This window comes from Fistularia commersonii, chromosome 17, assembly GCF_037954325.1.
Source record: "Fistularia commersonii isolate RoL2024-O1a breed Wild chromosome 17, RoL_Fcom_v1.0, whole genome shotgun sequence".
Taxonomy (NCBI): domain Eukaryota; kingdom Metazoa; phylum Chordata; class Actinopteri; order Syngnathiformes; family Fistulariidae; genus Fistularia; species Fistularia commersonii.
The window spans coordinates 16,971,266-16,999,161 of NC_141300.1; the positions used below are offsets into that span (position 1 = coordinate 16,971,266).

The following is a 27,896-nucleotide window of genomic DNA, read 5'->3' on the forward strand; positions in this document are numbered from 1 at the left end:
CTCCCAGTGTTTTCTTTTCCGAGGAAACCGGGTCCAAATGGCTCTTTGGGTGTTACGGGTTGGCGCCGCCTGGACTAGAAGATCCTGCACTGGGAAACGGGCATCAATACCTGCTCGGTACCAAACGGAGCCACCAAACCATCTTTTCCTGATTAATTCTACTTTTCCAGTTCCTTCTTACTTTGAGGTGCGAGCCGGCCAAGTCACACACAATTCAATGCGAAATAAATGGGAAAAAAATAATACATTTGCAGAAAATATTTCTGCAAATCCTATTGAGACATTATCCGTACATGGGAACCCAAAGGAAGTAGCGGGACTTAAAGACCTCCTCTCTAAATGTAGATCAAATCCACATTGATTTTGCATCATGTTTCTCGTCCTGATAAAACACAGAAAAACAAATGCACATTTTCACCTGAAAGTTATTTATTGGGCCTCCTGATGGTCTTTCCCTCTGCAGATTCATTTCAGAACAGAATACTAATCATTGAATAGTACTTTTAACTGTTTAACCCTCACTTGTTACATGCTGCTCAAAAAAATAAAGGAAATGCTTAATCAACACAATGTAACTCCAAGTCCATCACACTTGTGTGAAAAGATTCATTTTGGACGTGTTTGAAAGGATATAAATCAAAGTTGTGTGTTTTTCCACTAACATTTGGAGTGCGAGTTCAAACCCAGACCTCCGTGGGTTTCACACATTTGATTTCCATCCATCATTTTTGTGTGATTTTGTTGTCGGCACATTCAACTGCGTAAAGAACAAAGTATTTAAGAAGAATATTCAGATGTAGGATGTGTTATTTTAGTGTTTCCTTCATTTTTTGGAGCAGTGTATATTATCATATACCATTTCTGTAATTGTTATTTGTGCAGGTGTGATTAAACAGAAGTGAAATCCCAAAATTAACTCCACACAGCCCTCCTAAAACATCCTATCATGACAAAGCGGCTAATTTAACCGTCCGCTTCCTACATTTGACATTTGGCCGAAGCCAACTGCACATCCCGCGTTGTGAAAAGAGATTAGTTTGAAACGAAACGAAGCAAACACGACCAAACCCAGCTGACGGGACGATGAACGCATTTAGCGTCACGATGCGATAAGATAGCGGCTTTGTCTTGTGGACGCGGGACGTGTTCGCCGGCGCCGCCGCGCGTGCAAACGCTCCTTTTGTTTGCCCGTCATCCGTGCGGCGTCGCTGATTCGATTCACGCGCTCACAAACCAGCGGCCTCGGGGGGGCCTGGGCTCCCAAGCCACGGGTAACAGCGAGGACGCTTCGTATCACCCAGCGATCAGAGATAGCGACAGTCTGTTGGTGATTCATTAGTTTCGCGTTGCGCTCGAGGCGGCGTGTGGGCGGAGACGGCTCGGCCGACTCCTCTGCGCCGATTATTTTCTCCGACGGCGACAAGGAACGACTCGCGTTAAAAATAGCTAAGCTCGCCGCGCGCCGGACAACATCGTCATGGTCAACATCGTCCAACGCGCCCGGACGCGTTTAATCCCGTTCAAATTGGGAATAATCCCACGATACTGGGACGGTTCCCCGCAAACACGGAAGCTACGCTCTTGCTAAATTAAGACAGAAAAAAAAAAGCTGAATATTTAAGATCGGTTCCTCCCTGCCCGCTCCGTACGTGCAGCCAAAAAGGCCGGGGGGCGCGTAATCCCTTTTTGCAGCCAAATGAGTTTGGAGATTGACATGCTGGGTAGCAGCGCAAACAATCATTTATTCCCTTCAGCGGCACCTGTCTCCCGCCCCCGGGGACGGAGGAAAGCTGCACGAGCGGCATTTATTGAAAAGGAACGGCCGCCGTTGGGAAGAATCCCCTCCAGACTGCTATTCCGCCGCCATATGGCGCACCTCTGTCTGCGTGCTCAGCCCGAACAAAGGCTGAGATTGTTTCCTGCCGGCCCGTCGCGGGGAACATTTGCATTTTTCACAACCATGTTTTAAAGGACACACACACACACACATACAGAGAGCAAATGTGCAAAATCATTTTTTTTGCCAGATGTCATAATAAGATTACTGTAAAGCTAAAACTTTTTTTTTTTTTCGTGGTGAGTTAAGTGGCTATTAACTTTTTTTTTTCCCCATCCATTTTATTTCCACGCAAAATCCCACAATCGTGAAATTTTAATGGATATTTCACTGTAGTATATTCCTAGGAAAAAAAAAAAAAAAAAAGAGGGAATTCAAATCCAGATTGGTTCACAGACGTGAGTAAAGCTTGTTTCTAATATTCAGATAATATAAGACTTTTAGCAGTTGGTACGCAGCAAATGATATGGCGGGTGCATTGTGGATAATCACACACACACACACGGCGTTAAGAAAGAAAGAAGCCAATTATTCTGCATCCACGCCGTTCCTGACGTGATTCCCCAGTGCCTGATGAGGAAAACGGTCTCCTGTTCCACTGGAAACATTGGGATTTTCTAGAGCAAATGGAAAAAGGACACCGGCGACTGAAACCCTCCACAAATGTACTCGTCGCTCTCCAGAACAGCCAGTGATCCGTGCAGCCTAATGGAGAATGAGAGCACTCGCTGACACACACACACACACACACACACACACACACACACGTCCCACAACCCTTGCAGAAGAGGAACTACCAAAGCCGAGCTCCGTGCCGGTGCGTCGTCTGATAAAACCAGACGGATGAACTAATGAACCAGAAATACTGAGAAATTTCATTTTCCTCAACTGATCTCTGAAAAGCTGCTGGGGCCGAAGCAGAGGGGTCGAGGGGGGCTGAGGGGGCCACCTGGGAAATATGGTGGCAAATGCATTAATTATCATATATATATATATGTGTGTGTGTGTGTTGGGTTGTCAGATTTTATTGACACCTACGTGAGCTCATTTATTTCAAACATTGAAGTTCGTAATTGCTTTCACTGTTGAATTGAAACTCTTCCATTAACAAAATAAATGAAACCCAATCTCGTTCTGTTAACAATCTGTTTACCCACCAATGAGACCGTTAACTCATAAATTGCAATAACTAGGACAAAAAAAATAAAAGAATGACCGACTGCATGTTGATTCTGACAGGTATGTTGTGTGTGTGTGTGTGTGCTATCCTTTCATCCTCAGTGTATTTGAGTGTGTGTGTGTGTGTCTGTGCACCACCCTCGATGGATATCATGACACTTCTGACAGCAGATGACGAGGAGCAGAATTGAACCACATTTGTCCGTAACGTGATTATTTCCTGCATTTAGAGGTGCCATTAAATTTCTATTCTTAGCCGTAATTTTAGCGCCAGTACCGTTACCATGGAGGACCGGGTTTGAAAGCTGGACATCCATGTAATACCTGGACATGAGAATGAAACACTACATATATATATAAAAAAAAAAAAAAAAGCCTTACATACAGAGAGAATGTGTTGTGCGATACCATCAATTTACAGATCTGAAATAACTCAACGCCTGTCGTCCAAATGTGGCCGGCCACGTCTGAAAAGGTCTTTAAATGAATAACTCAAACACATGCATTGACCATAAACTACATTTCCTGCAATTCAGTGACGGCATCCCGCCGATAGATCGCAGCGGATCAGTGTCAACGCCATTTTCAACAAGTGGGATCGGGAAATAAAAATGATCCCTAAATGTCCAGGAAGAGAAATGTATGTAAAATTTTGGATTTGAATAAATTCAGAGTTATTTCACATTAAGGAGTAGTTCCACCTATTTCACATTACAGGACTGTCTCAGAAAATTAGAATATTGTGATAAAGTTCTTTATCTTCTGTAATGCAATTACAAAAACAAAAATGTCATACATTCTGGATTCATTACAAATCAACTGAAATATTGCAAGCCTTTTATTATTTTAATATTGCTGATTATGGCTTAAATCTTAAGAAAACTCAAAAATCCTATCTCAAAATAGTAGAGTATCATGAAAAAGTAATTTTTGTTTTTTTAATCACAATAATTTATCACAATATTCTAATTTTCTGAGACAGTCCTGTATATTTATTCCCGTTACAGGAGTGCAACCAAAGACGCGTAGATTGTTTATATTGTGAAGATGATAATAAAAGTGAATCTACTGTGTGTTAGTATGCAACTTTATCAACAACTTCTTTGTGACAACAACATAACATGAGTATAACAAAGTCTCCGTTAGCATCCTCTCTGCCCGACGAAATAAATTATGAAAAAACACAGGTGGAAAAATAAAAGCCGGTCGCTGCATATTATGCAGAGCGGGTTCCGTTTGTGGGAATCACCTGTTGAAAGAAATCCATATTTCAAATAAAACCTCTGATATTGTCCGTTAAAAACTTTCTCCTTTTTGGAAGTTGTTGGCTCTTCTGTCTCTTCACTGGGCCTTTTCCCCTTTGAAAAGAAAAACGTCTGGTTTTTACGCATTTTGCTAGCTTGTGGGTTCAATTTTTGGCGCTCAAGTGCAACCGAGAAAATCCGGTCATTCTTCAAAATAAAAGATTTTTCAAAATAAAGATTGGTTGTTACGTCACCGTCAAGACCGAAAGACTTGCAATAATAATAAACGTGTTTGATATCGTCATAAACCCAGATTACAGTCTTATTCATAAAGACTGAGATGACGGGAACACGCTGCAACCCCAGGAAAGTCCTTCCCAATTTCACTTTTAAGTCTGCGAAAATCAGACGACCAAAACTCAAGAGTCCAAAAAAGATCGAGAGTTTAATCCAGTAAAAATAATCCAATGCAATTATTGATGGATTCAACTGGAACACAAACAGAGTGTGTCGATGGAGGACCTTTTCGGACGTACAGGGGAGAATTACTTTTCGCGCAAAAAGGGAAATAAAGTAGAGACGTGATTGTTTTGATGGTATTTCCAGATATATGAATCCTGGACGACCTCACTCCACCCTTTACCGACCCGCTGCTAACTGTTAGCAACCCATCATCGACTGGATTACGCTTCCCACACTCCGCTAAACGCTTTTGGATAATTGTAACGTGCAAAAAACATTGAAATACAATAAAAATCCTTTTTTACATGTACTCTATTAAATCTCGTCATCACCCATTTTGCCGTTTTACTGAAGCTTAAGGTCGCTGCCTGGCTAACGTTAGCTTTGTCTTTCTTTCTTTCTTTCTAATGTTAGTTTTCTTGCCGTAACGGCGGCCGACTTCAGCAAAACGACCGCCTTCCTTTGACAGAATCCAGAAGTTTGTTCTTTTAAGCAAAAGTCAGCAGCTTCCTGCTACGCTTGGCGTCTATAACAGACTTTTGGGTCGATTCGAGGCTTTTAGGAGACATCGTCCAGCGTGTTGTTGTTCTGTTTGAGATCTGGCGTGGGTACAATGGAAGCAGCAGGAGTTTGTTTTTGTTTAAGCAAAGGAGATCTCGTATTTTATTTATTCTATAAAATGAATTTGTTTGAGTTTATTACATTGTTTAGTGTTTTTTTTTCAGCTCAGGCTAGAATCTGGCTGTTTCATCACGAAAAAAAAGGCAAATAATGCAAAAAATAACTGAACTGAATTACAAAAAAAAGACGAGCGGAGTAGCAAAGCCGCGAAGTAGCGAGGGTACAATGTAGTAGAAAAATTTGCAATATGGGTGGCAAAACAATAACCGATTATTAGGTTCAATTATTACATTTAGTCAAAAACAAAAAATAAACATGATGTTTGACAGGAAACAGAATCCTCTGCGGTTTTTATTGATTAAACACGGAAACCCAGCAGCAGAGCGCAAGCTTGTTTGTCCGTCCCGGCTCGCCGGCCCCTGTGCACCCCGTGTGTGTGTGTGTGTGTGTGTGTGTGTTCATCTATCCCCTCTTCAGAGACACTCATCTCCTCTGACTGCTGTGCTGACACACACACAAAGGAAAAGACTGATTGCATGCATGAATGGCCGTCCATGTAATCTGCGTGCACAGACACACACGGAATAACGGAGGCAAACCCGGGCCTTTATTTGACTGAAGACGCCGACCAACACTGGCTGATGAATGATACAGTATACTATGCAAATGCACACACACACACACACACACACACACAATTTCAACATACGGAGCCTCACACTCACAAATAATGCCTCCGATAGCGTGGATCAGCTTGCCATCTACCCACCCGGCGGAAAACACAACTCCTTCTCCTGAGGAAAATTATCCGGTGTGGGTGGAACATTAGACGCTGACAAATTAATACAGTCGTGATTTTGCAGCTCCAAACACCGAAGGGAAAAAATAAAAAGGGAAAAACAAGCAGCCCACTTTGTTTGAATATCATCAGTTCGAGCTCTACCGTCCTGTTTTTTTTACTTTTTATTTTTTTAAATTGGTGTCTGTCGCTCCTCCTGTAGCTGGAAATTTATCCTTGTTGGTGTCACACCTTTCACAATATGTTTATTTTTGTCAATGTTGTTGTTGTTACTCTGTTTATCCTTGTTGTTGTCGTTTTGGTTGTCTATTCTCACCCTTGCTCCTTTTATTTATCTCCATTCTGTTGTCTACTCTTATACTTGTTGTTCACTGCTGTCTATTTATTTGTCTGTCTTTTGGTATCTTTTAATTGTCTCTCTATTTATATTTATACTCATTGAGACAATAAATAAATCAGTAAATATTTATACTCCTATTTATTGATACTGTCATTGCTGCGCTGCTATGACAAAAGAACGTCCCCTATGGGGATCGATCAAGTATTTCTTAAGTTATCTTAAATCTCATATTGTGCGCATTTGACAAAAAAGAGGACCTGGAGACAGTTTTTTTTTTTTTTTTATGGTGATGAAGAGTGTGAGTGTGTGACTCTGACCGACCCAAACCCACTTGTATGGGTTCGAACATCTAGACCAGGGGTGGGTAAACTACGGCCCGCGGGCAACATCCGGCCCGTCGGTCGTTTTAATCCGGACAGCCAAAGATTGCTACAGAAATCATACTTGATTTAAATGATTGAATGATTGGATCGATGAATGTGGGCTTTCAAACGGGAGATTATTTCATTTTTGGATTAGCTTGAAAAACACTTGAGAATTTTCCTGAGCTGAATGACACAGATAAGCTTTGTGATTCAGCCTTTGCTGTGGACGTACTGACACACATGAATCATCTGGACGTGAAGCTACAAGGGGAAAAACTGGTTTGTGCATGAAATGCAAGCAAAATATCAGACAATTCTGATATGTACTGTTAAAAAATGCATATATTTTTTTTTATGTATCGTATCTTGCGGTGACCTTCCCCAACCCTGATCTAGAGAGCGTCTTCTTGGCCCGAGTCCTGCGCTCACACATGTATCCAAACAGCTATGACGAAACACGCTGTTGGAATAAATTCCGACATTCATTCATTTATTCATTATTTATACTGCATTCAAGGCCGCGGGGGGGCTGGAGGCCGTCCTAGCTGTCATCGGCCAAGAGGCTGGGTTCAACCTGCACAGGGTTTTTTTTAACGGTTTTCAACGTGCAAAAGAGCCTCGATGCATGAACGCACGGACAAACAAACAAACAAACTCATTTTCCACGTTGAGATAGCGTAGCGGCATGCTACTCTGCGTTGTTTACATCGTCCAGCATTGTGTTCTCCTGTTATAACGTTTTTTTTTTCAGTAAAGTAGCCCCCATATTGGCCCCCGAGGCTATTAAAAGCGCCGGTGACAGTGGTGTTAAGCAGAAGTTAAGAATTACAGTCCATCTGAAGAAGAAAATATTAGCTAAATGCGAGATTAGCGTTTGTGTTAGAGATCTCGCCAAGCAACACGACACGGCTAAGTCAAAGATCTGCACGATCCTGAAGGACAAAGATGGGCTAAAGACGGCCGATGTGGCTTAAGGGGCGACTATGTTAACAAAGCAAAGGTCTCGAGTCTTAGAAGAAGCAGAAAAGTGAGTTAGTTTTGATGAATGGAGAGAGATTTTCTTTTGCACACTGACTTAGTGAGGAAACCAAGAGTACAAGCGCTGGCAAGGAGAGAAAGAGCACCAGAAACACAGGAATAATAAAGGTTATCCTTAATTCCTTTCTATATTTTTGTCGCAATAACCCCATAAAAAAAGTCTCAAAAGGTTTGGTTTCGGTGCTGGAGAACAAATCGTTGGCTTTTAAATTGATTTCAAAAGGAAAAATAAAAAACAATTCAGTTTGCAAAGGGAGTCAAAGAACGTATGAAATCCATGACGGAGGTCCTAGCGTGCAACCATTCACTGTCATTTCCAAGTCATACGGACGTATGACATTTAGGCTCTCCGACCAACCCAGCGCATGTTTTTGGACTGTCTTGTTGAATTTGTTTTGGTATCAGGCGCAGGAGAACAACGGTGCCGCCTCCTGAACACGCTCTTATAACTGTTCATTCAATATTTCCAAGGATGGGTTCATCCTGGGAATAATTCATTGAAGGGAAGACCAGCTGATCCCTGCGGGACGTCGCAGGTGAGAGCCGCCACGCTTTCTTTGCATTTCCGACACCAGAAGCAATTCTCCGTTTTCCAAATCGAACCGAAACTAAAACTTCTCCATTAAAGAGTCGATTTAAAAGAAATAAAAAGAAACGCCGGACCGGAACATTCTTCCTGGAGATGCTCAGCCTGCATATTGTGTTTCAACTGATTCGCTTCAGCTCACGCAGCTAACATTTCAAACCTCAACGCGACGCTCATTAACAGGAGAGTCGAAGCGTAGACGCCCCCCTCCCGTTAGAAAATAACCTTCTTGCATCATTCATCATTTTCCAGCTCAGTCCTGTCTGCATGCTTTGTAATCCTGTTTTAATTATGGATGAGTCACAGTCTGGCGAAAGATAAAAACTTGAGATATTCCTGTATCCATTTTTTTTTTTTTTGCAAACCAAAACATCACATTGTCTTTTTAAATAAGATTATCTCTAAAGAGGAGCGTCTGTGCGCCGTTATCGGCGAAGCCAAGTCAGCAGGACCCTCCGGCTCTTGGGAATAAAAGAAAAACATCTAAAAACAAATTAAAAAAAGAGGAGTCCGATGACAATTGAAACGGTCATAACGGCAGAAAATATATTATCTGAGTGGCAATAATATGAGGAAAACATTGTATTTCGGTCATTTACAGATGATTAAGTTGGCTCTGGAATTATAATAATTATAATTATCTTCTCCCTCCTATCCATTTCATGTGCTACACGCAGCAGGCTAATCTGCTGAGGAGACAAACTAAAGACGTGGGTGTACGGAAGGGGGCCGGGCGCCAAAAGTGACCTCCGGTGAAGCTGCGGCAGAAGTCTGATGATACAGCCCGGGAAACAGAGGTGACCCGCGGAGCAGCTGGGGGGAGGATGTATAGAAGAATAAATAGAAGGGCAATTCATGTCATAATAACCCTCCTGCTACCTTCTGGAAAACACTCCCCGCTGTGACATCAAACCGCCGCCACCCGATTGCGGATTCGTTCACTCCCGATAAAGAATCGGGTTCGTTTTTCCGCCGACCTGCCGGCCGGATGGTGAAACGGCAGAGAGCCGCGGCTGTCAGAACGCATCGGAGATCAACGGAGAATATTAAAAATGCGCATATAAGCATGCGAAATATGCAAACGGCAAAACCCGGACACTCCAAAAACTATATCAAACGCAGGTGACAAATACTTCGGTCTGCCGCTTTGAGTCCTCCAACGTCAGCGGGCTTTTTTTCCGCGCTGTGAGCGAGCGGAACAAGCAGATCCCTGTGTTTCCTCATTAGTCTGCAGATTCATAGGGCCTTGAAGGACAGATCAAGACAAAGACTGCGATTCTCCCGTTCGGCATTCGCCCGACCCAGAGGGCGAGAGATGAACAGGAGGATGAGAGTCGCGGGGACAAAACCAAAAAAAAAAAAAGTTTCATCTCTAGATAGAGGCGAAGCGAAAATGTGCAGTCCAACTTTTTCCTCATTCAATTCAGGCTAAAAACAGAGCTGGAGAAAAGCAATAAAACAGAAAAATCTATTAAAAAAAAAAAATTGAAGTGCCCCATCTCTTAATTTGGATCAACCTGCAAAGTTTTAATCCCAAGCCAGGGTTCAAAACAAAACAAATGCACTTACAAAAAAAAATAAATAAATACTATCAAGAGCGTCTCATTGGAAATAGTAAATTCATCCCCGCACTGCATCACTCCTGCAGGTCGCCGTCACCATCCCACTCCGACCCGAGCTTCACTACACACAGATTCCCCTTCTTACTGAGACCAGGCAGCCAAGAGTCTGGTGTTTCCTCCATTACGGAGCCGCTGACGGATCTAAATATTGGCTGCAGGAGGGTTCATCTATTTTCCGCGGGGCCGGCGGGATCATCCGCATTCTTCTTCCGTCGGGCACCGCTCTCATTTGCAGGCCGGGGCCGCCACAGGGCCCCGTCGCTCTGTTTAATATTCATGCTCGCAGGTGGAGCGCGACCCCACGCCCCTCTGGTTCTCTCTTTGTCAAACAATACATCCCGCTGCACAATGGAGGGCTCAGCACACACACACACACACACACACCGCTTTCCTGCTCGCCATCCGGCAACCACGCACACAAAGAGAAACCGGCAAGGGGGAAAGGGGGGGGGGAAGCATCCTGGTGCCACCGTGCACGTGGAGAGAGACGAGCGACGAGGTGTGTGAGCTCTTATTTCAAAAGAGTGCACGTCAAAGGAGTCATTTGGCATCGCGCATACAGCAAAGCACTTCCTTGAATCGCAGTAAGCCGACACAGGTCAAGCAGAGTTTAATTTCCTGTGAATAATTCCCTTGGAACATAGAGATGTGTGTGTGTGTGTGTGTGTGTGTGTGTGTGTGAGAGAGAGACGGCGCGTAAACACAACGGCGGGGATTAAGATCCAAAGGGAGCAGCGGGCCCTCGCAGCCTTGACGTGATGCATCAGCACTAAATGACGTGACTAATGGAGTGTAACTGGCAAGTGGCTGCTCCTACACATCACATTCACAAAAAAAAAAAAAAATAAGGAGGAGAAAGATGGAAGCGGGCTTTCACGCCGGCGCTGTCCTGTCTCGCTCTTCCGGCGGAAAAAGACAATGATGTAATCTTTATTTTGCCACCAGCCTTGCACCACGGCCTCAGCCAATGGCGGCACTGGTAAATAAAGCCACATTCTCCCGTGGTTACTCCTCATGAAACATTCAGCGCCACCACACGTATTTGTCATTCATATGAAGCACGGCGAGGGTCTGAGACGCTGTGCGACACACACACACACACACACACATAACGCTGGCAGAAATGCAAGACATTTCCGAAGGTCGGGACACCAGAGTCAGAAAAGAGACCGTCATCGCGTAGCGTGTATGACTGGATAATGCAGATTAATCCGTCTGTCATAAATGGTTACCGCTTCATGCTGCGAGTTGACCCGCGGTGAGATATCGTCCCGGAGGGATGCCCTTTTTCACAACTCGGGAGATTTACGTGGACTCTCGGGTTTTGGGAAATCCACATTACCGCCACTAATGCGGGTTATTCGCCGGATTTCACTCGCATTTCCATAAAAACTAGACAAAACGGGCTAAAATGGTAGCGTCTTAACGCCGACGCTGTCGGGACGGAGACCCGTTCGGACAAACGCGGGACAACAAACCTGAATGCGTCTGGACAATACCCCCGAGCAGAGTACGTGAGAAGGCAAATGTCAGAATGGGTCGGCCACTCGTCGTCGCGGTGAAATGAGGGTGACATCTATCTCTGTGACATTTTTATTATTCCACCGACGTGAAAAAAAAACAGAAAACGCAAACATGCAAACGCAGGTCACGGCGAGGGGACGTTTTTAAAACCGACGTCTCCGACTGGATAAACGACTCGGGTTGGGATTCCCTGTCAGTTGACGCTGAGCCGGCTTGACATCAGACAAATCAGATTACAGCAAAGAGACTTGGGTTGTTGTGTCAAAAATAACCAATCTACAGCTATTGTTATTGCGCGTCGAATTGTTTTAGCTAGTTTTTCAGCAGGTGGTGGGAGCTTATTTAGATAGCATTAATACAATTTTAAGAAGAACTTTTCGGGGCATTCGTCATCTCATCATTGGCGTCCTCCGATGGCGTTCGCCGGATAAATAACCTTCCGCGACCGCTAACAGCTCGGCCTTTGTGAGGGCTTTTTTGGAAAGGAATCCTGACCAGCGAGTGATCTCACACAGTCACTGTGGAGTCACCGTAGCAACAGCTGAGATTCTGGCACGAGGCTTCAAAGTGGAGCACCCCTAAAGGCCAAACCCCCCCCCCCAAAAAAAAAAAAAACTCCTCACCAAGATGCCCGCAGAACTTTAATCGTAGTTAAAGTGCAGAAGCTCTGACGCAGGTACTAGTCGTGTGTGGAATACACGCACCGCGACAAGACAGGAAGTATCAGAGACAACACATTATACTGCAAGCGCAATTCGGAAATAGGGATATTTGACAAGTAATGTGTAGAATCCAACTTGTTCAAGGTTGCTTGACAAAAGTATGAATAAACACAGGGCGTCCTCGACCTACGTCGTCCTGGACTTGCGTTGTGCACTCGCTCACTTTTATGTTTGTTATGCTTTTTTTATAGTTATGCTTTATAGTTTCACTGAGACACTTTATAGTTTATTTTTATTTCTAATACCGCCTTTTTCTTTTTATTATTTATTACTGTTATATTTTCTGTAACTCTGGCACAACAATTTCCTTCGGGATTAATAAAGTTGTTCTTATTCTTGTCTTAAATTAGACGTGAAATCAAATTATTAAAGGGGCAAAAAAGGGAGATAAACATTGGTCGCACATTGAACTTAAGTCATTTTATCACTTTGTCATTTTTCTGTACTGTATTACTACTCTCTTTTTCATTTTCCCATGGCCTCCTTCTGTTTCTTGATATGTGCGACTTTCGGTTGTTTCGGTAGGTGATCCAGGCTACGGTAGCGCCAACTTTTATCAAAAATCGCCTTATGTCAGTCCGTCGGCACAAATCTCCAAAGTAACTCGAGGACCACCCGTATATTCAACATAAATGAAGACGACAACCGTTTCAGAAAGTCAGCCTTTCGCCTCCAGAAATAAACGGTATATTTTCAACTGTTAAACACACAAAACGTCTGATTAAACAGAAAATAAAACAGGCAAACGACAAAGAGGCTCTGAAATAGGTACAAGTTGTGATACGAAGCTTTCTGAAGAAAACTCGGGATAAACAACTTGCGTTCACATGTTTTACATTCATCAATAATACAGTTGCTAATTCTACAGCGGAATAATAGGCTGTAGAAGTACAGAAGCTTTGTTATCTGCATGAGAGCGCAACGTGTCATCTCCCGGCGATCCATTAACGTCAGGTAGCGCTGCGTCCGGGAACCAACTGCAACGTCGCGTTAAATCAGAAAACAGAGGAAGCCCGAGGGCAAAAGAGGGATTCAGGCATCGCCATCAACCTGCAGCCAGACGACAGCGGAGTCTACAAGGCCGGGTGATCATGAGAGCGCACTTTTTCCTCCCTCCGAACAAAGCAGACGGATCCATAATTCATTAAAGCAAAACTTGAGTTCACGCACTGCAGCCGCCACTGCTTTTAGAGGATGCATTTTCCGTTCCTCATTTGGAAAGCGCTCCCATGCCCTGATTTTTTTTTGCCCGGATCCCATTTTGGGTCTCCGAATCCTAAGGGCGGCTTCGTCAACACGGAACCCGACATCTAATTGGCCCGGAGGGCGATCGATGACCTCGCCGTTTATGTGGTTAGTAGTTGTAGAAGTAGTGATCGGAACAGGTGAGGGGGTGGGAAGTCCAACAGTGGAAGACAAGACAGAAACAAACGGAGAGACGGTGGAAGACTCAGAATGTATGACCCAGTTATGCCGCTTTCTTTGCATTCCCTCATCTCGGTGCGCCGGTATCCTAAGCGATGGCGGTTTTGTCAGGCTAGTAGCCCGGAAGGGAGAGGGGACGGATGGGAAGGGCGACGTTTCGGGCCTTACTCCAAGAGTACACGTGCACTATTCACATCCTGCTCCCATTTTCTCTGAACGGAGACGCCCTAAAAGGCGGAAAATGGACCGATTTTATTACCACTATCACCCATGAGTCTGAGACAAACTCATGACACTGCAGAAAAAGGAATTCAATAAAAAATGCCAGACTGGAGTCCCCAGAAAGCTGAATTGCCAGAATGTCATGAAGCGCTGTCACGATGCTTAAAGTATGAGATTGGACTGCATTTCCACAAAAATATCTCTTTAGCGTTGAGGTGACTGCGTATGTTTTCTCAGCAGCTTCATAGTTGCGTAAAACGGGGAAACAGGAATATTGTGATGTGAGAAAAGTTGAGAAAATTCTTCAGAAACACGCAATATACGCACGCAATAATACATGATAAACCAAATAGAAAATCTTTTTAAACCCTGTTAAAAGCGATCGCTAGTGTTTTTAATAAAGCAGTGGCAGTGCAATACCTGTGCAGTCGTCACACCAAAGGGAAACACAAACTCAAGCCAGGCGTAAACAGCTCAGGGGTTTTTTTGACGCTCGATACAAAAGGAAAACGTGCCGCAGGATTTTCATTTCAGCGGAGTTGCACCCCGTAGGTGATCCATTACAGAGGCGATCTTTACCCATTTATCAAATGGTCGAAGTCAGAGGAGCAAAACAGGAAGCAGAGTTAAGGTTAAAGGGACTGAAATTGGATTTTTTTTTTGTTATCGTTCAGTTACTGACCCCAATCGCGACATTATCCGATGAAAAGTCTTTCAAATAACAATTGAAATGGGAAACATTCACAGTTTTTTGTCCCTGCATTATCGTGCAGCCCTACAACTGTCTCACATGCATCACGTTACACACTCTTAGGTTGTAGAGTGCAGCGGCTCAGCCTCTCCCCGGTCCAGCTCACACAGAAAGACTGTCAGCTTGCCAAACACTCGCAGCAGAGCCGGAGCTTTCTCCTCTTTCACTGCGCTCTCCCTCCTTTCAGCTCGCTGACGTCAGTGGCCCGGACCACACAACTCTGCTGGAAACAACACACCTGCTGGCCTCGCCGTCCATTTGGCCTCCGTCCACAGCTGGACGGCTTCTCAAAGCAGAAATTTGGGGTCCGTTTAGAGTTTTGATGCCCCGTCACGGTCTTATGTTTGAGGTCTCAGGACAAAGTGTGAACGGCGTAAGACTTGAATTGGTCATAATCGAACTCTCTTCATTCACGTTTCACTGCTCCACGAACCACAGGTCTAATCCGTCTTCCTGTTGCTGACTGTTAAGAGAAGTCCCTGAGAATTTTCCTCCCAAACTGCAACGAGACGTCGTCTTTGAACAGACGCTTTCGCCCACATTAGATCAAATAGGCAAAAAACTGCGTGATCATCAAAGCTGGCAGTGGAGGAACAACAGGTAAGCCGTTCCTTTTGTACCTTTCAAGTGTCTCCCTTGAAATAAGAGCGCCACTGTTGCACGCCAAGACGTGGAAGCCTGAATAAACATTTCACTGCACACTTTGGGTAGAAGTGCATGTTCTCCCAGACTGCCACGGGGGTATCTTTGTTCATTATTCATGTCAGAGGGCTCGGGGAAACTGCAATGAGCAACGCCAAAATTAGGATTTAATCATTCCGCTGAACACCAAGGTAGAAGACACATGGATACTATTCCTGCACACACACACGCACACACACACACAAATGCTTGATACATTTGAGAGTGTTGAGCTTCCCTGGCATCCCATCAGCCTGGGAGCTGCAAGGATGTGCCGTGTCTCCACGGTGTCAGAGCCTGCCAGCCAGGGAGGCATTTGATGTCTTCTGACAACAGTGGGTCGTGTGTCTCAAAATGCATCACCCGAAATTAGCTTTGCGTGATTTGAAATGAGAAAAAAAAAAAGACCAAATCACTTTTTTTTTTTTTTTTTTTTTTTGCAATTGCAAAACATCAGCAACGGGACAATGTGCAAGGTTGGTGGAGAGGGAAAGGGGGTTCATAAACAGCAACCGGCAGGTGACTAACCTGGATGGTGCAGGTATATTCCGTATCGTCCAGCAGCCTGACGGTGCAGTTATATTCCCGCTCAAGATTCCTGATGCTGCCACTCATGAATCGGCTCAACATCTCTGGAGAATCGCAAAGCTCCGCGTCCGGGACCGGAACAATTAAAAAAAAAAACTCGACAATAGCACGAATGTCACATTGACCGGGATCCCGGGTCCCCGACACGACCGGCAGCCATGCTTCCGTGCACCGAGGCGCGCAGCATCGCGGTGGCGGCGACGCGTCGTGCAGCAGTGGGCCCGCAGCGACACGCACAATCCGAGGATGCCCGCATCCAAACCCGCAGCGGCTCGGCTCCGTTGTGTGCGGATTACCTCGCAGGGTCCGCCGCTGCCACTTGAACGGAGGGGGCGGGACCTAAAGTTGAGTGACGTACCCGGGAGCCAATGGGAGTCCCGCATCCCACGCCGTCCGTCTCCGGGACACGCTGGAATTATTATCATTTGTTTTAATTTTTTTTGCATTTATTTGTAAATAAATTGTATTTTTTACGTTATTCGTAATAGACTTTGTTATATATTAAAAAAAACATGTTTGTGATTGCGTTGGAAGACAAAAGGGATGCGTAAAAATGATGAAAGGGAAAAAAAGAAAACTCGAAATAGAGCAGGCTTCTTGTTTTACTACGTTAATGTATCAATTAATTAACCAACTTATTTATTGTTGTTTTTATTTTTGGAGAATATGATTTAACTGGAAGTAAAGCGGGGTGCCCTTTGTCGTGTTGAGGATGTGCTCTGCTGACACCTAAAGGACAAGCCGTGTTACTGCATCACACAAGGTAAAATTAAAGGAGAAAAAAGAAAGATAATGATAAAAACAAACTGCTGGTGATTTTAGTCGACCATTGAGAAACCCAATATAATATATCAGCATTGTGTTTATAAATTAGTTTAACTCCCACTTACTTTTACAGCGTTACCAAAATTGGAAGAGGATGAATGAAGGTGAGAAACTTGTTGTTTGTTTGTTTGTTTGTTTGTTTTTTCCCCCCGGCAAAATAAAACTGCAGACGTTTATCGATCGGTGAATTATGATAAGAGCGTAATGTGCTATGTGGTGCACAAACAAGATGCTTTGAAAACAATTAAGTAAAATAAAAGTAGAATAATAACTAATTGACTCTCTGCCGTGACCCGGATTCGAACCGGGGTTGCTGCGGCCACAACGCAGAGTACTAACCACTATACGATCACGGCGAGCTAGCGAGAGCTGGCATCAGTGGCCGAATGTTGCAATAAAGAATTTGCCAGAAACGAAATGTTTGAGATGTTGAAGATTAAAATTGTGTTTAAAGATATTGAACAAATCGTACTTAGACCGCGAATTTGTTGTGTCCACCACAGCTAGCTTGTCAACGGCTCACTACACTTTAGCTAGCTAAAGATAAGTGTTTGGCGTTTAGCGACACTCGTAGAAAAACGTACGCTATTATCAAGTGGAAATCATAATACACGTTTTTGTTAGTGTCGAAGACAGATAATCAAAGACAAGTACTCTATTTTACGAAGTGCGTTATGCTGAGTTGATATCTGTTGATTGATATCTGGTTTAAGACCGCGGTGCGTGATGACGTCAGAATCTTCAGACGTAAACAGGAAGTCGATTCAGACACGAGATGCAGAAGTTGGACTGTTAGCCGTGTTCGTTGTGACTAAAACACAAGAAAATGAGAGGCGATTGTTTCGATTAATTCGTTATTCACTCACGACACTACATCTATTTTGACGACAAGAATAAAGCCCGCTATCGATGAGGAAGATGCGGAAGACAGCTTGGTTTAGCGGATAGTCGCATGCTACGTCCGCTAGCAAACACTGTTTTTCTGCGTTTGGTGGGAGAACAGGATTAATAAAGGGACTTCGAGTCTAACATGGTAACCATCATTATCCGAGATTAATGCAAAGACTCGGAAGAGGGAAGAAGACTGAAATTCAGAGGCCGGTTCTTGCAGCTGGTGAAACTACTAAATTGATGCGCAACCTTTTCAACCCAGGAAAGCCCAAGGATAAAACCTACCAGGAACTGCTTAGTCTGTCAACAAAGACTTTGCAGAGTTACAAGTTTGATTTCAGACATCTTCTGCCTTATTAATCTTTATTTGAAATGCAGCAGGGCAAGGAAGTCTAATCACAAAGCTGCAACTATGGAGACACGCCACTAAAAATGTCAAGAGATCTACTAAATGTGTGGAGTTAATAATGCTCCAGTCAAGTAAACGTGAGCGTTTAACGGAGGACCAAGAAACTTTGAAAGGCACACAAGCGACCTTACGTGTGTAAGTGAAACTCCATGTCTTCAGACCCAGGTCTGTTCCTTACGGCATGAGAGCAAAAGTTGATGAAAAAATAGATATTTAAAAGAAAGTATAATTAAACCACAAAAACAAAGCTGAGAGGTTTCTCTCCTAAAGCTAGTGTTGTCATTCAGAATTATTCTTATGATCCAATGTGGATTCCTGCTGTCGTCCAACATGCCTCTTGTCCAAGTTCTTAAACCGTGGGAAATAATCAAATCACCTCAGACACACTGCCCGTCTCAGAAACCGCAGGAAGCGCTGTTTCATTCCCAGAAGGACGGTTCTGCAGCAATGGTGGTAGTTCATGGCTCAGAGAACACCTGAGCGTTTCAAAGACTCCCAGGGGAACAACCCCTTCTAGTTCAGGTTATGTTTACAATGTTAAATGAATGTCAGAAAAAAACAAGAAAGGTGACACCAATGACAATGTGATTGTTAATATAATTTAAGACAAGTCATACAAATGAGATCTGTGCAATCATTTTCCCAGGAATGGAATACAAAGTTATTTTTCCACTTAAAGGTGAAAGATTTCCTGAAGCTATAAGTTGCATTCGAGTTTGACACGAAATGCATGTGTTAAGCTGTACTCTATAACACTACGTGGCGATATAGTTTCTAAAATCGCTTTAAAATCCAGCGGCGCTTGCAACTTGGAGATGTTGCGGTCGATACCTTGCCGTGTTTAGCGTGCAAGCTAATACAGCAAGAAGACACAGCTCGTAATCATACATTTGTTTACTGTTTCTGTTAAGACAAGGAGTCCAAAGGGCTAAACCATCATGGAAAACTATATGATAGTAAACACAACTTGATTCCCCTAAATTTAAGACAAACACACAGTAGTACACATTTAGCTTTATGAATTGAAACATTCTTGTTTCAAAAGAACTATGTTCATTTTTTTTTTGATAAATAATGAACAATAATGGTTCAAATGGTTAAATTGGGCTAGCCAGCTTGCCACAAGTGAATGTCTCAGACATGTAATTTTTTTTTTTTTGTTCCCCAATTACAACACAACGCATGATTAAATCAATACTTTACAAAAAAAAAAAAAATGTAAGTGTTAATGTTTCTCAGTGTGAGCCAAGAAATGAAGGCAGGTGACAAACTAAACTTAACACAAAAAATACAATAATTTACTCACTCATTCATCCATTCATTATCGCCAGCAAGAAGGGTTAGATGTATGAAAAGCGATTGCAAGACATCACATCAGCACAGTGTATTTCATGAATGTTCTATTAACAACAATTGAACCAGAAGGAACTAATGTTCACGCATGAAGTTCAAATGTTCGGTCTCGTCGTTCTCCTCGGGTTCGTTGCACCTTGTGACGGCGACTTCAGCAGCGCACGCGGCCTTTCTGGTGAAAGGACGACCGTGACCGGGCTGACTGAGCTGCGGCTCGCTGCTGGGACTGTTGCCCGTGCTCTGGGCTGTAGCGCCCTCTTGTCTTTTGGCTGCCGCCGCTGGATCTGGCTTGTATAGTTTCCAAGATGCCACCAGAGGATCTCCGATGTCCACCTGTTTGCTTTCAGTGAGACGCTGCCGACTTCTGGCGTGAGTATAGTGTAGCTCCACCTTGATGATCAGCGATTCCTTGAAAAAGGGAAACAGAATCCTCCTTCGGTTATTCGCTCGATACTGGCGATGACCTTACTTGAAGTGAACCCATGGAAATACTGCGGGTAAAACCTCAGCGAGTTCATACCTTCAGCTTTTGGAGACCACAAAGCCGGAGACTGCAATCTGAATTTTCAGATTTCTCAAACAGTATGTCGAGCTCCTCGAGTCTTCCAGGGCCGGAAAATATGTCGCCTATGGGCTGAGAATTCAGAAAGGTTGTTGTCAGTACGATCCTTCTACTCCACAAACTAAAAATGCTTTTCTCTACGGTGAACAAAATCTCAGCTCTCATAAAAATGTTCAACAGGATTATCACTAGATGTCAGTACGGTGCAAGGAAGCCTGAACGTCTCACGGTAGAAGTGGAGAACGAACAGGACGACTACTTCCTGTTTTGTCTCCGGGTGGTTTCACACAGGAAGTCTATATATGGGCAACAGTTCCTCAGACACGTGGGTGAATGGTCAACTCTGTGGGCTAACGGAAACTTACAGCGTCACTGGAAAGTAACATGGAATGTACGATGAAAGATAAAGTTAAAACTAGCGATTATTAAAAAAAAAAAAAAAAAAAAATCATCCCTGTCAGTTGTTTTATAACAAGCCTTGAGATGTTTGTTTTTTTTTTTCCAAACTTACTGCGGTTTGTCTGAGTTGAGTTGAGAAGGTGTAAAGCTTTTGGTTTCTTTTGGTGTGTAGGAGACAGTGTGTATGTGTGAGGGTGATTTAAGGAGAAACAAAACAAAACAAAACGGTATTTACAGGTATGCTTCTCAGAGTGATGGTGCAGTCCTCGGTTGAGGAGCCCCTGGTCTTTACTCTGCCAAAAGCCAGCAAAACATTCGAGTAAAGAGCGGAGAAGCTGACTTCCACTTCCACTCCACAGAGGAATATCAGCTGCCTCTTTTTTGGCAAACCTGAAAAAAAAACCCATCAAGATTAAAATAACATTCCTTTCAAATGCACCGTTTCTCAGTCCAGTGTGTTGGACTCCGATAAATGCCATTCCTAAGTTAGCGGTTAACCACAATATGGGATTTTTGCCCAAATTTTACAAATATCTTCCATGTTGGGTGGAGATTCCACTTGATTAATCATGTTTGGAGCTCAACGCTGTGGCCGTGACTCATCTTAAAAAAAGGATGAGAACATGATGAAGCAAAAAAAAACAACTTCCTTCCATCAAACAAGAATTTGTGCGAAGCCAAATCACTTGTTCACTTTTTCGACTTTCTTTTGTGAATGGGCCTGAAAATATCAGATAAAACCATATTGTCTGCATTTGGTTGTCCCGTGACGAAGCGTAGAAGGTGTGAGGAAAACAAATCGAAACACACGATATGCTACGCGCTGGGTTTCAGCATAACACGGTAAACACGGGTAAATATAAACAGCTTTGGAAACTCACTGTTTGCTTCTCTCCAACAATTATCTCGACGATGTAACTCCCTCGTGTGGCCGATGGTCCAAAGAGGATCCGTGAGAGACCGAGGTTCTTTCATCATGTGTTTGATTTCCATCGCCTGCTTGCCTTTGACCAGGGGATCTCTGCCTAAATCTGGTTCGGTGAGAGGGGAAAAAGAAATAGAGATAAATAAGAACAGCGGGGAAAAAAAAAATAGACAATGATTTTTATCAACAGACTGCGGAACAACTAAACAAACACCACTGTTTTTGTATTTGTGGCGTTTGGAATATGGGCTTGCCTGGGTTTTGCAATCACGGTGAGTGGGTTTTAGAAAAACATTCATCTTTTTCAATTAGCTGACTTTAAGGAACTAGGGAATATTTAAGAAAAAAAAAAAAGACCTTCAGTGGAATCCTCTTGACTGGGTGAGATTTGGGAAAACCCCACTATTATAACAACAACAACAATCAACACACAAACCTAAAGCTCATCAAAAATGCATTTGTTAGGCAGAAAAGTGTGAAAATAATTGAACGTCACTTTTTAAAGGCATGCAGAACCTCCAGGTAATATGCCAAGCGTGTGCATTCAAGCACCAGAGATTAAAATTGTTATCAAAAACAAAAAGTCTGCACTTTGGCAGACCTACCAAACTAAAATAAAAGCCACTCTTGACAAAACCCATTCGTTTCATCACAAATCATCAATCGGAAAGCGCTAGCATCCGACCATTACTGCGTGAAGCTGCAAGCACCAGGCTAAAAGAACATTTTGACGTTTTTTTTTTTTATTATTAAGAGGAGAAGCCATGCAAATTTCTCCTGGCCGCTTTGAGACGCTCGCACTCATATTAGCCAAAAAAAGCAAGCTGTTGTTCGGCAGGCCGTGCAGGCGAGCCCGGCCGCCTGTGCACGTCCAGGTGACTTGTGAGTGAACTTGTGAGAGCGGAGGCAGGGGGCTGTCCAAGCCCTCGAGCAGCTGTCTTGCACTCCGCCGCTCTCGGGTTTCTTGATGTTCTTATGCCAAGCGTGTGAATTTCCAGAGAATGAGGTCATATGCTAACGGCGCCTTAAAAAGCATGATTTTGCCGTCGGCGTACCGAACGAAAACGCGCTACAGCGACCGAAAAGCGGCGGCTCCCGTCCCGTCCTAGAAAAAGTGGCGGCGGATACCTGCGCGGTCCGCGGTGATCGGCGAGTAAAAGATCTGCCAAAGACTATAAATCTTGTCTGCAGTTTTTTTTTTTTTACAACCGACCAAAAGAACAAACTGTGCCATCGGGATCTGTTTACCCCGGACCCGCCAGCCTGAACAGCCTGAAGTAATCCTAATCTCCAAACACATACCAAACTCCCAGCTTCTCCATTGCTAGAGTAATTACAGGGGGGATAATATATATTGCTCAAAAAAATAAAGGGAACACTTGAACAACACAATGTAACTCCAAGTCAATCCCACTTGTGTGAAATCATAGTGTCCACTCAGGAAGCAACACAGATTCATTTTGACTTGTTTTAAGGACATTACGTCAAAGTTGGATCAGCCTGGAGTTTGTTTTTACACTTTCATTTTGAGTGTGATTCCTAATCCAGACCTCCATGGGTTGATACAATTGATTTCCATGGATCATTTTTGTGTGATTTTGTTGTCAGCACATTCAACTGTGTAAAGAGCAAAGTATTTCATAAGAATATTTCGTTCATTTAGATCTAGGATGTGTTTTTAAAGTGTTCCCTTTATTTTTTTGAGCAGTGTATATTAAACGGTTACAGTTTTGTGCGAGACACCTACCCTCCGACACTCGCTCTAGGACATGCGTGACTTTCTCAGACAGCAGGATGTGTTTGTTCAAGTACTTGGTGAAGATCCCGGTACTTTTCCCTCCATCTTGCAGCTCGAAAGCCTCTGCGTCTTCACACCTGCGCGAGTTGAATCCACGGAGCGTTATTCGGACGGTCGAGGCGGCGAATCCGTGAAAGTAAACACTTGCAGAGGTGATTCTGTGACTGCGAGTCGAAACACATTTGAAACGCAATGCGACTTCGTACATACGTGGCATATCCGTATACTGTGTTCCCTATGGGTTCCAGTGGCCTGATGGTCGATGGGATGCGGTCCTGGTTGAACCTTGAGGGGAAAAAAACATTTAAAAAAAATCACAGAATAATTATTGGTGAACTCAATTCAAATCAAACTGTGATGGTTTACGTTCACAAATGTGTGTTTTACTGTCACGTCTAGCCAGAGCTACCATTTTCTGCAGGTATCCAGGAGGATGACGCTCAGCGCCGTCTGGCGTTGTTGCATGCTTTGCATCACCCGCTGCACGCACACGCAGTTCTCGGTTCGGTTCGGCTGCGGAGCGTCGATGGCGACCAGGTAATTCCTGCCGGCGTGCTCGTAACCGTGTCCCGCGTAGTAAAAGAGGCCTGCCGTGAGGGACGATTTTGGATCAATGGGACAACGCTGACTTAACAAGGAATATCTAAAATCTTCAAAGTGGGAATCTGAGATTAAGAGGCGCCAAAATGACACTGTTTGAAAATACGGTATGCGTTAACACTCTCCTAAACATCCAAGCAGAAGCTTTCATTACGGCTCTGCAAACTTTCACTCCACAGCCTCGAATGAAGCCAAATATGTATCAACATAAGGTGTTAGAACACACTTGGGTATCTAGCTTTATTGTGCAAATGTGTCTCAAAGAGATAAAATAAGATGTCATGGTTTTTTAAAATTAAATGATGTCTTGTAAAAAATAGATAAAGATCAGAAGTCAGATTTTCAAAATGAATGTCTTGTAAAAAAATAGAAAAGAGCTATCAGAAGTCATTGTTTTTCAAAAATAAATGTCTTGTAAAAAATAACTAAATATCAGAAGCCAGTTTTTCGAAATGACTGTCTTGTAAAAAAAAGAAAAGAAAGAAAAATCAGAAGTCATTGTTTTTCAAAATAAAAATGTCTTGTAAAAAATAAATAAATATCAGAAGTCAGTTTTTCAAATTAAATGATGTCTTGTAAATATGTAAAAAATAAATAAATATCAGAAGTCAGTTTTTCAAAATTAATGATGTCTTGTAAAAAATAAATATCAGAAGTCAGTTTTCAAATTAAATGTCTTGTAAAAAATGAAAAAAATAGAAAAATCAGAAGTCATTGTTTTTCAAAAATAAATATCAGAAGTCAGTTTTGTCAAAGTGAATGATGTTTTGTAAAAATGTAAAAAAAATAAACAAATATCAGAAGTCATAGTTTTTCAAAATAAAAATGTCTTGTAAAAAATAAATAAATATCAGAAGTCAGTTTTTCAAATTAAATGATGTCTTGTAAATATGTAAAAAATAAATAAATATCAGAAGTCAGTTTTTCAAAATAAATGATGTCTTGTAAAAATGAAAAAAAAAAAAAAAAAAAAAGAATAAATATTCCAACTGACCATAAACTCCACTGTCCAGCAGCTGAATGAACTTGTCGATGGCTGCCTGCATCTCATTCTTGGTGAGATCCAGCAGCGAAACCACCCGGAAGCCGAGCTGCCGCAGGAGGTTGCCCAACTCGTGGACGTCCATGATGGGGGCCATTAGCGCGGGGTGGTGGGAGTAATTCAGGTTTCCGATGAGAAGGGCGACTTTGTCTGTGGCTGAAACAACAATAAGTTCCTTTAATAGCGCGAACAAATTCTTCTCTGTTCTTTTTCGTCTGCACGTGGCTTGAAAGTGACAATTTCCATCGTACTCTACCTGTTAGCGCTGCAGGAGGGAGGCGAGCGTTGTGCACTGGAGGATAAAAAACGACATTTATTTATTTTTTCCCTATCAAATGATGCGAGAGTAAAACCATTTCTGATAAAACCGCAACTTATACTAACCTAAGAGCGAACGGGAGAAACACCGCCAGCACTAGTTTCACTTTACGTCACTTTCCTGTGTGTCTATAGTTAAAATGAAGCAGTATTTGGATTCTAGCAACTTCCTTTTAGGCTTGTAGAAACGGGAAAGTACCTTGAGTGGAATGGAAAAACTTGTAACCCGAGCACAAACTGGTAAAGATGAAATGAATGTGAAGCGCGAGTGTTTTTCGTACGAGCGGTCGCGTCGGAAACGGGAGGAAATAAAACCACGGTAGCGCTTGAATAAGGAAAGCCGGCGATTTCTCACGAGACTCACCGACGTCCACGTCGACGGGCGTGCTCCAGATCTCCTCCCTGACGTTGGACACCGAGCACAGGTACGAGCCTCCGTGTTCGTCCGCGGCGGAATCGACCTAGGAGCGGAGCGAGAGATCACGATTCGCCCGGCTGATCCCGATGTTCCATCGGATAACACGTCGACGCCTTACCTGCAACGTGTCGCTCGTCTGGTCGAGCAGCGGGCGGCCTTTCCTGTACCACTGGTAGCACGGAGCGGGGTTGCCGACCGCGCAACAACGAAGGGTGAACGGCGCGCCATGCTGCACCCGCTGGGGTCTGGGGACGATCACGATGCGAGGTTCGCCCTGCCAGCGCTTCGGCAAATCTGGCGTTCCACAAAAAAAAGAGACATGAGCTCCATCCCCTCGCCGCTCGCCGACAAGAACCTGCGTCCAAAGCGACGGCGCGTCCGTACCCGCTTCGTCCACGTCCAGCACTTTCACCTTCACCCAGTCGCTGAACACACCTTTGCAAACGTGGTTCTTCACCCGGCACACGTACAGCTTGGTTTCTTTAGCTGTGACGATCAGGTCGGCTTGAGTCCCGCCGCATACCTTCGACCATAACAATTAACATTTCATTATTATTTCATCCACAACATGAGATGACGTGATGTTCGGGGAATTTGCGGCAAGACTGCTGTCCCCCTATTTCTGTTGTCTTGTTGTTGTTCACTTTGCTGTCTTTTATTTTCAGATGCCTTTCATTATCTTTCAATTTTCTGTTAATCGTCCCTCTTTTTATATATTTTTATTCATATTTATTGAACTGCTGTGACAAAAGAATTTCCCCTCTGGGGATCCTTTAAGACATACAAGGACGAGACAAGCTAAACATACACGTAAAAAATAAATAAACTTTCAAGTGTAGAAGTACCATCTTTCAAATCAAGTATCTCATATAAACTTATATACAGGAATAAATAATAAAGTGGCAACGTGAAGTAGGGCAGTATCGTCTCTGCCACATCTGATCCACTTGCTACACAAATCAAAACTCAACATATTTAATCGTGGTTGTGACATTTCGCAACGAGAGGTTATTTGTTTGAATCAAAATCAAAATAAACAGAAACTTAAAACACACGGTGCAGACGGCATGAGGAGCGAAAAGACAATCTCCGTGTCGCTGCAGATCCTGCTGGAGGGTGTTTAAAACCTCGAAAAGGTGCATTTAATTTGACATTTTGACAGGTTTCCATACCTCTCTCCGTTGGTTGTAATCCTCGGTGAACCACTGGTAGTGGAGGGTGCCGGTGCCCTCGGCCCTGACGCTCAGGGTCACCTTATGGTTTGCAGGTACACACACTGGGACCGGATGGCGCACAATGACAATATCTGCAAACACACAGGAAAAAACAACAAAAAAAAAAAAAAAAAAGCGCTTGTACTTTTGCAGTTGTCGGCAGTATTTTGAAAAACATCAATAAGCATAACTTACAGTACCTCTGATCATTATTCGACAGAGCCAACTGGGTCCAGTCATCAGTGCATTCTTTTCTTTGTATCGGCGAGGTGTTTTGATTAGTCATTAAAAAAAAAAAAAAATATATTGAAAAAAAAAATTAAAAATAAACAGCAACAAGAAGTTGAGTGAAAGATATTTTCAATTAAAAAAAAAAAAAAAAAAGTAAAACCGCGAGTGTACAGGGGTGCGGAGGCTGCACTGAACTTGGATGCGGGAGGGAAATAAAAGAATTTAAGTGGTTTTTTTTTTGGTTTTTTAGCGTTAAAGATGTGAAAGTGGAAGCTCCAAAAAACCACCAAAAAAAAATAAACAAAAAAAAAAAAAAAAACGGTAAAATCACGGCGCCGGTGGAAGCGGATCCGCAGCGTCGGCGCCGGTTAAAAACAATGTCAGCTTCTCCTCCCATAATCATAACTTAAAGCGAGGTAACGCTTCCCTTTTCCCGGAATAAGCGGGAACCGTATCTCCGGTAATAAACGCGCACCGAGATTTCCAAACAAACCCGCCGTGTTTTTTAATTGTGGAAAAACTTAATTCGTCTTATTTTAAGGTTAAACCGTCCCGCCGTGCGTTGGAGATGCACGGAACGGGAGTTTGAGTTTGTTTTCACAACCTGTGTTTTTTTTATTTTGTTGTGCTTGTTTTATTTGTGCATTAAGGTAATGGCTGATCCAACCCGTTTTGTGTCGTACTGCCTTGTGACAGGCTCACATTGTTCTGCAAAACACTCACTCTCTGCTGGAAGCTCAGAAAACACACTTTGGTGTGACTCACTAATGCATCGCTAAAATATGTTTATTTTATTTGTGTTGCACTATTAGTAGTTGTAGTATCACAACAGATAAGAGGTGTCTTCAAGAGTTTATCAAGCTGGAAATGATGATTTTATAATGACATTGTTCATTAAATTGCAT

The 27,896-nt window shown here is 43.2% G+C and overlaps 2 protein-coding genes and 1 non-coding gene across 5 annotated transcripts in view; all 3 read right to left on the minus strand.

The window, feature by feature from the left end:
• frmd5a (FERM domain containing 5a) overlaps positions 1-16,254 on the minus strand; it is a 71,681-nt gene extending 55,427 nt beyond the window's left edge. For all 3 annotated transcript variants that reach the window (XM_086163249.1, XM_086163248.1, XM_086163247.1), the window contains exon 1: positions 15,947-16,254. In XM_086163249.1, the coding sequence (XP_086019375.1) occupies positions 15,947-16,048 (102 nt within the window). In that variant the 5' untranslated portion in view covers positions 16,049-16,254. The remainder of the gene's footprint in view (positions 1-15,946) is intronic.
• An 861-nt stretch (positions 16,255-17,115) lies between these two features.
• On the minus strand, positions 17,116-17,187 carry trnah-gug (transfer RNA histidin (anticodon GUG)). The gene has a single exon. It is a non-coding gene; the product is annotated as a tRNA-His (tRNA).
• A 1,521-nt stretch (positions 17,188-18,708) lies between these two features.
• On the minus strand, positions 18,709-27,373 carry malt3 (MALT paracaspase 3). The gene is made up of 14 exons (XM_086163474.1): positions 26,961-27,373; positions 26,719-26,852; positions 25,931-26,069; positions 25,665-25,840; positions 25,493-25,589; positions 25,067-25,102; positions 24,763-24,966; positions 23,578-23,755; positions 23,379-23,453; positions 23,118-23,245; positions 21,327-21,476; positions 20,681-20,835; positions 20,005-20,118; positions 18,709-19,892 (listed from the first exon to the last, which is right to left on the minus strand). The coding sequence occupies exons 1-14, from the start codon at positions 26,998-27,000 to the stop codon at positions 19,560-19,562; spliced, it is 1,959 nt and encodes a 652-aa protein (XP_086019600.1). The 5' UTR covers positions 27,001-27,373; the 3' UTR covers positions 18,709-19,559.
• Between the last annotated feature and the right edge of the window lie 523 nt (positions 27,374-27,896).

Excerpts from the sequence above, each read along its gene's own strand:
- malt3 (XM_086163474.1), bottom strand. The coding sequence starts at position 27,000 with ATGACTGGACCCAGTTGGCTCTGTCGAATAATGATCAGAG. Across the intron at positions 26,853-26,960 it reads CTGTCGAATAATGATCAGAG|ATATTGTCATTGTGCGCCAT; the intron begins GTACTGTAAGTT and ends GTGTGTTTGCAG. Across the intron at positions 25,590-25,664 it reads AGACGAGCGACACGTTGCAG|GTCGATTCCGCCGCGGACGA; the intron begins GTAAGGCGTCGA and ends CTCCGCTCCTAG.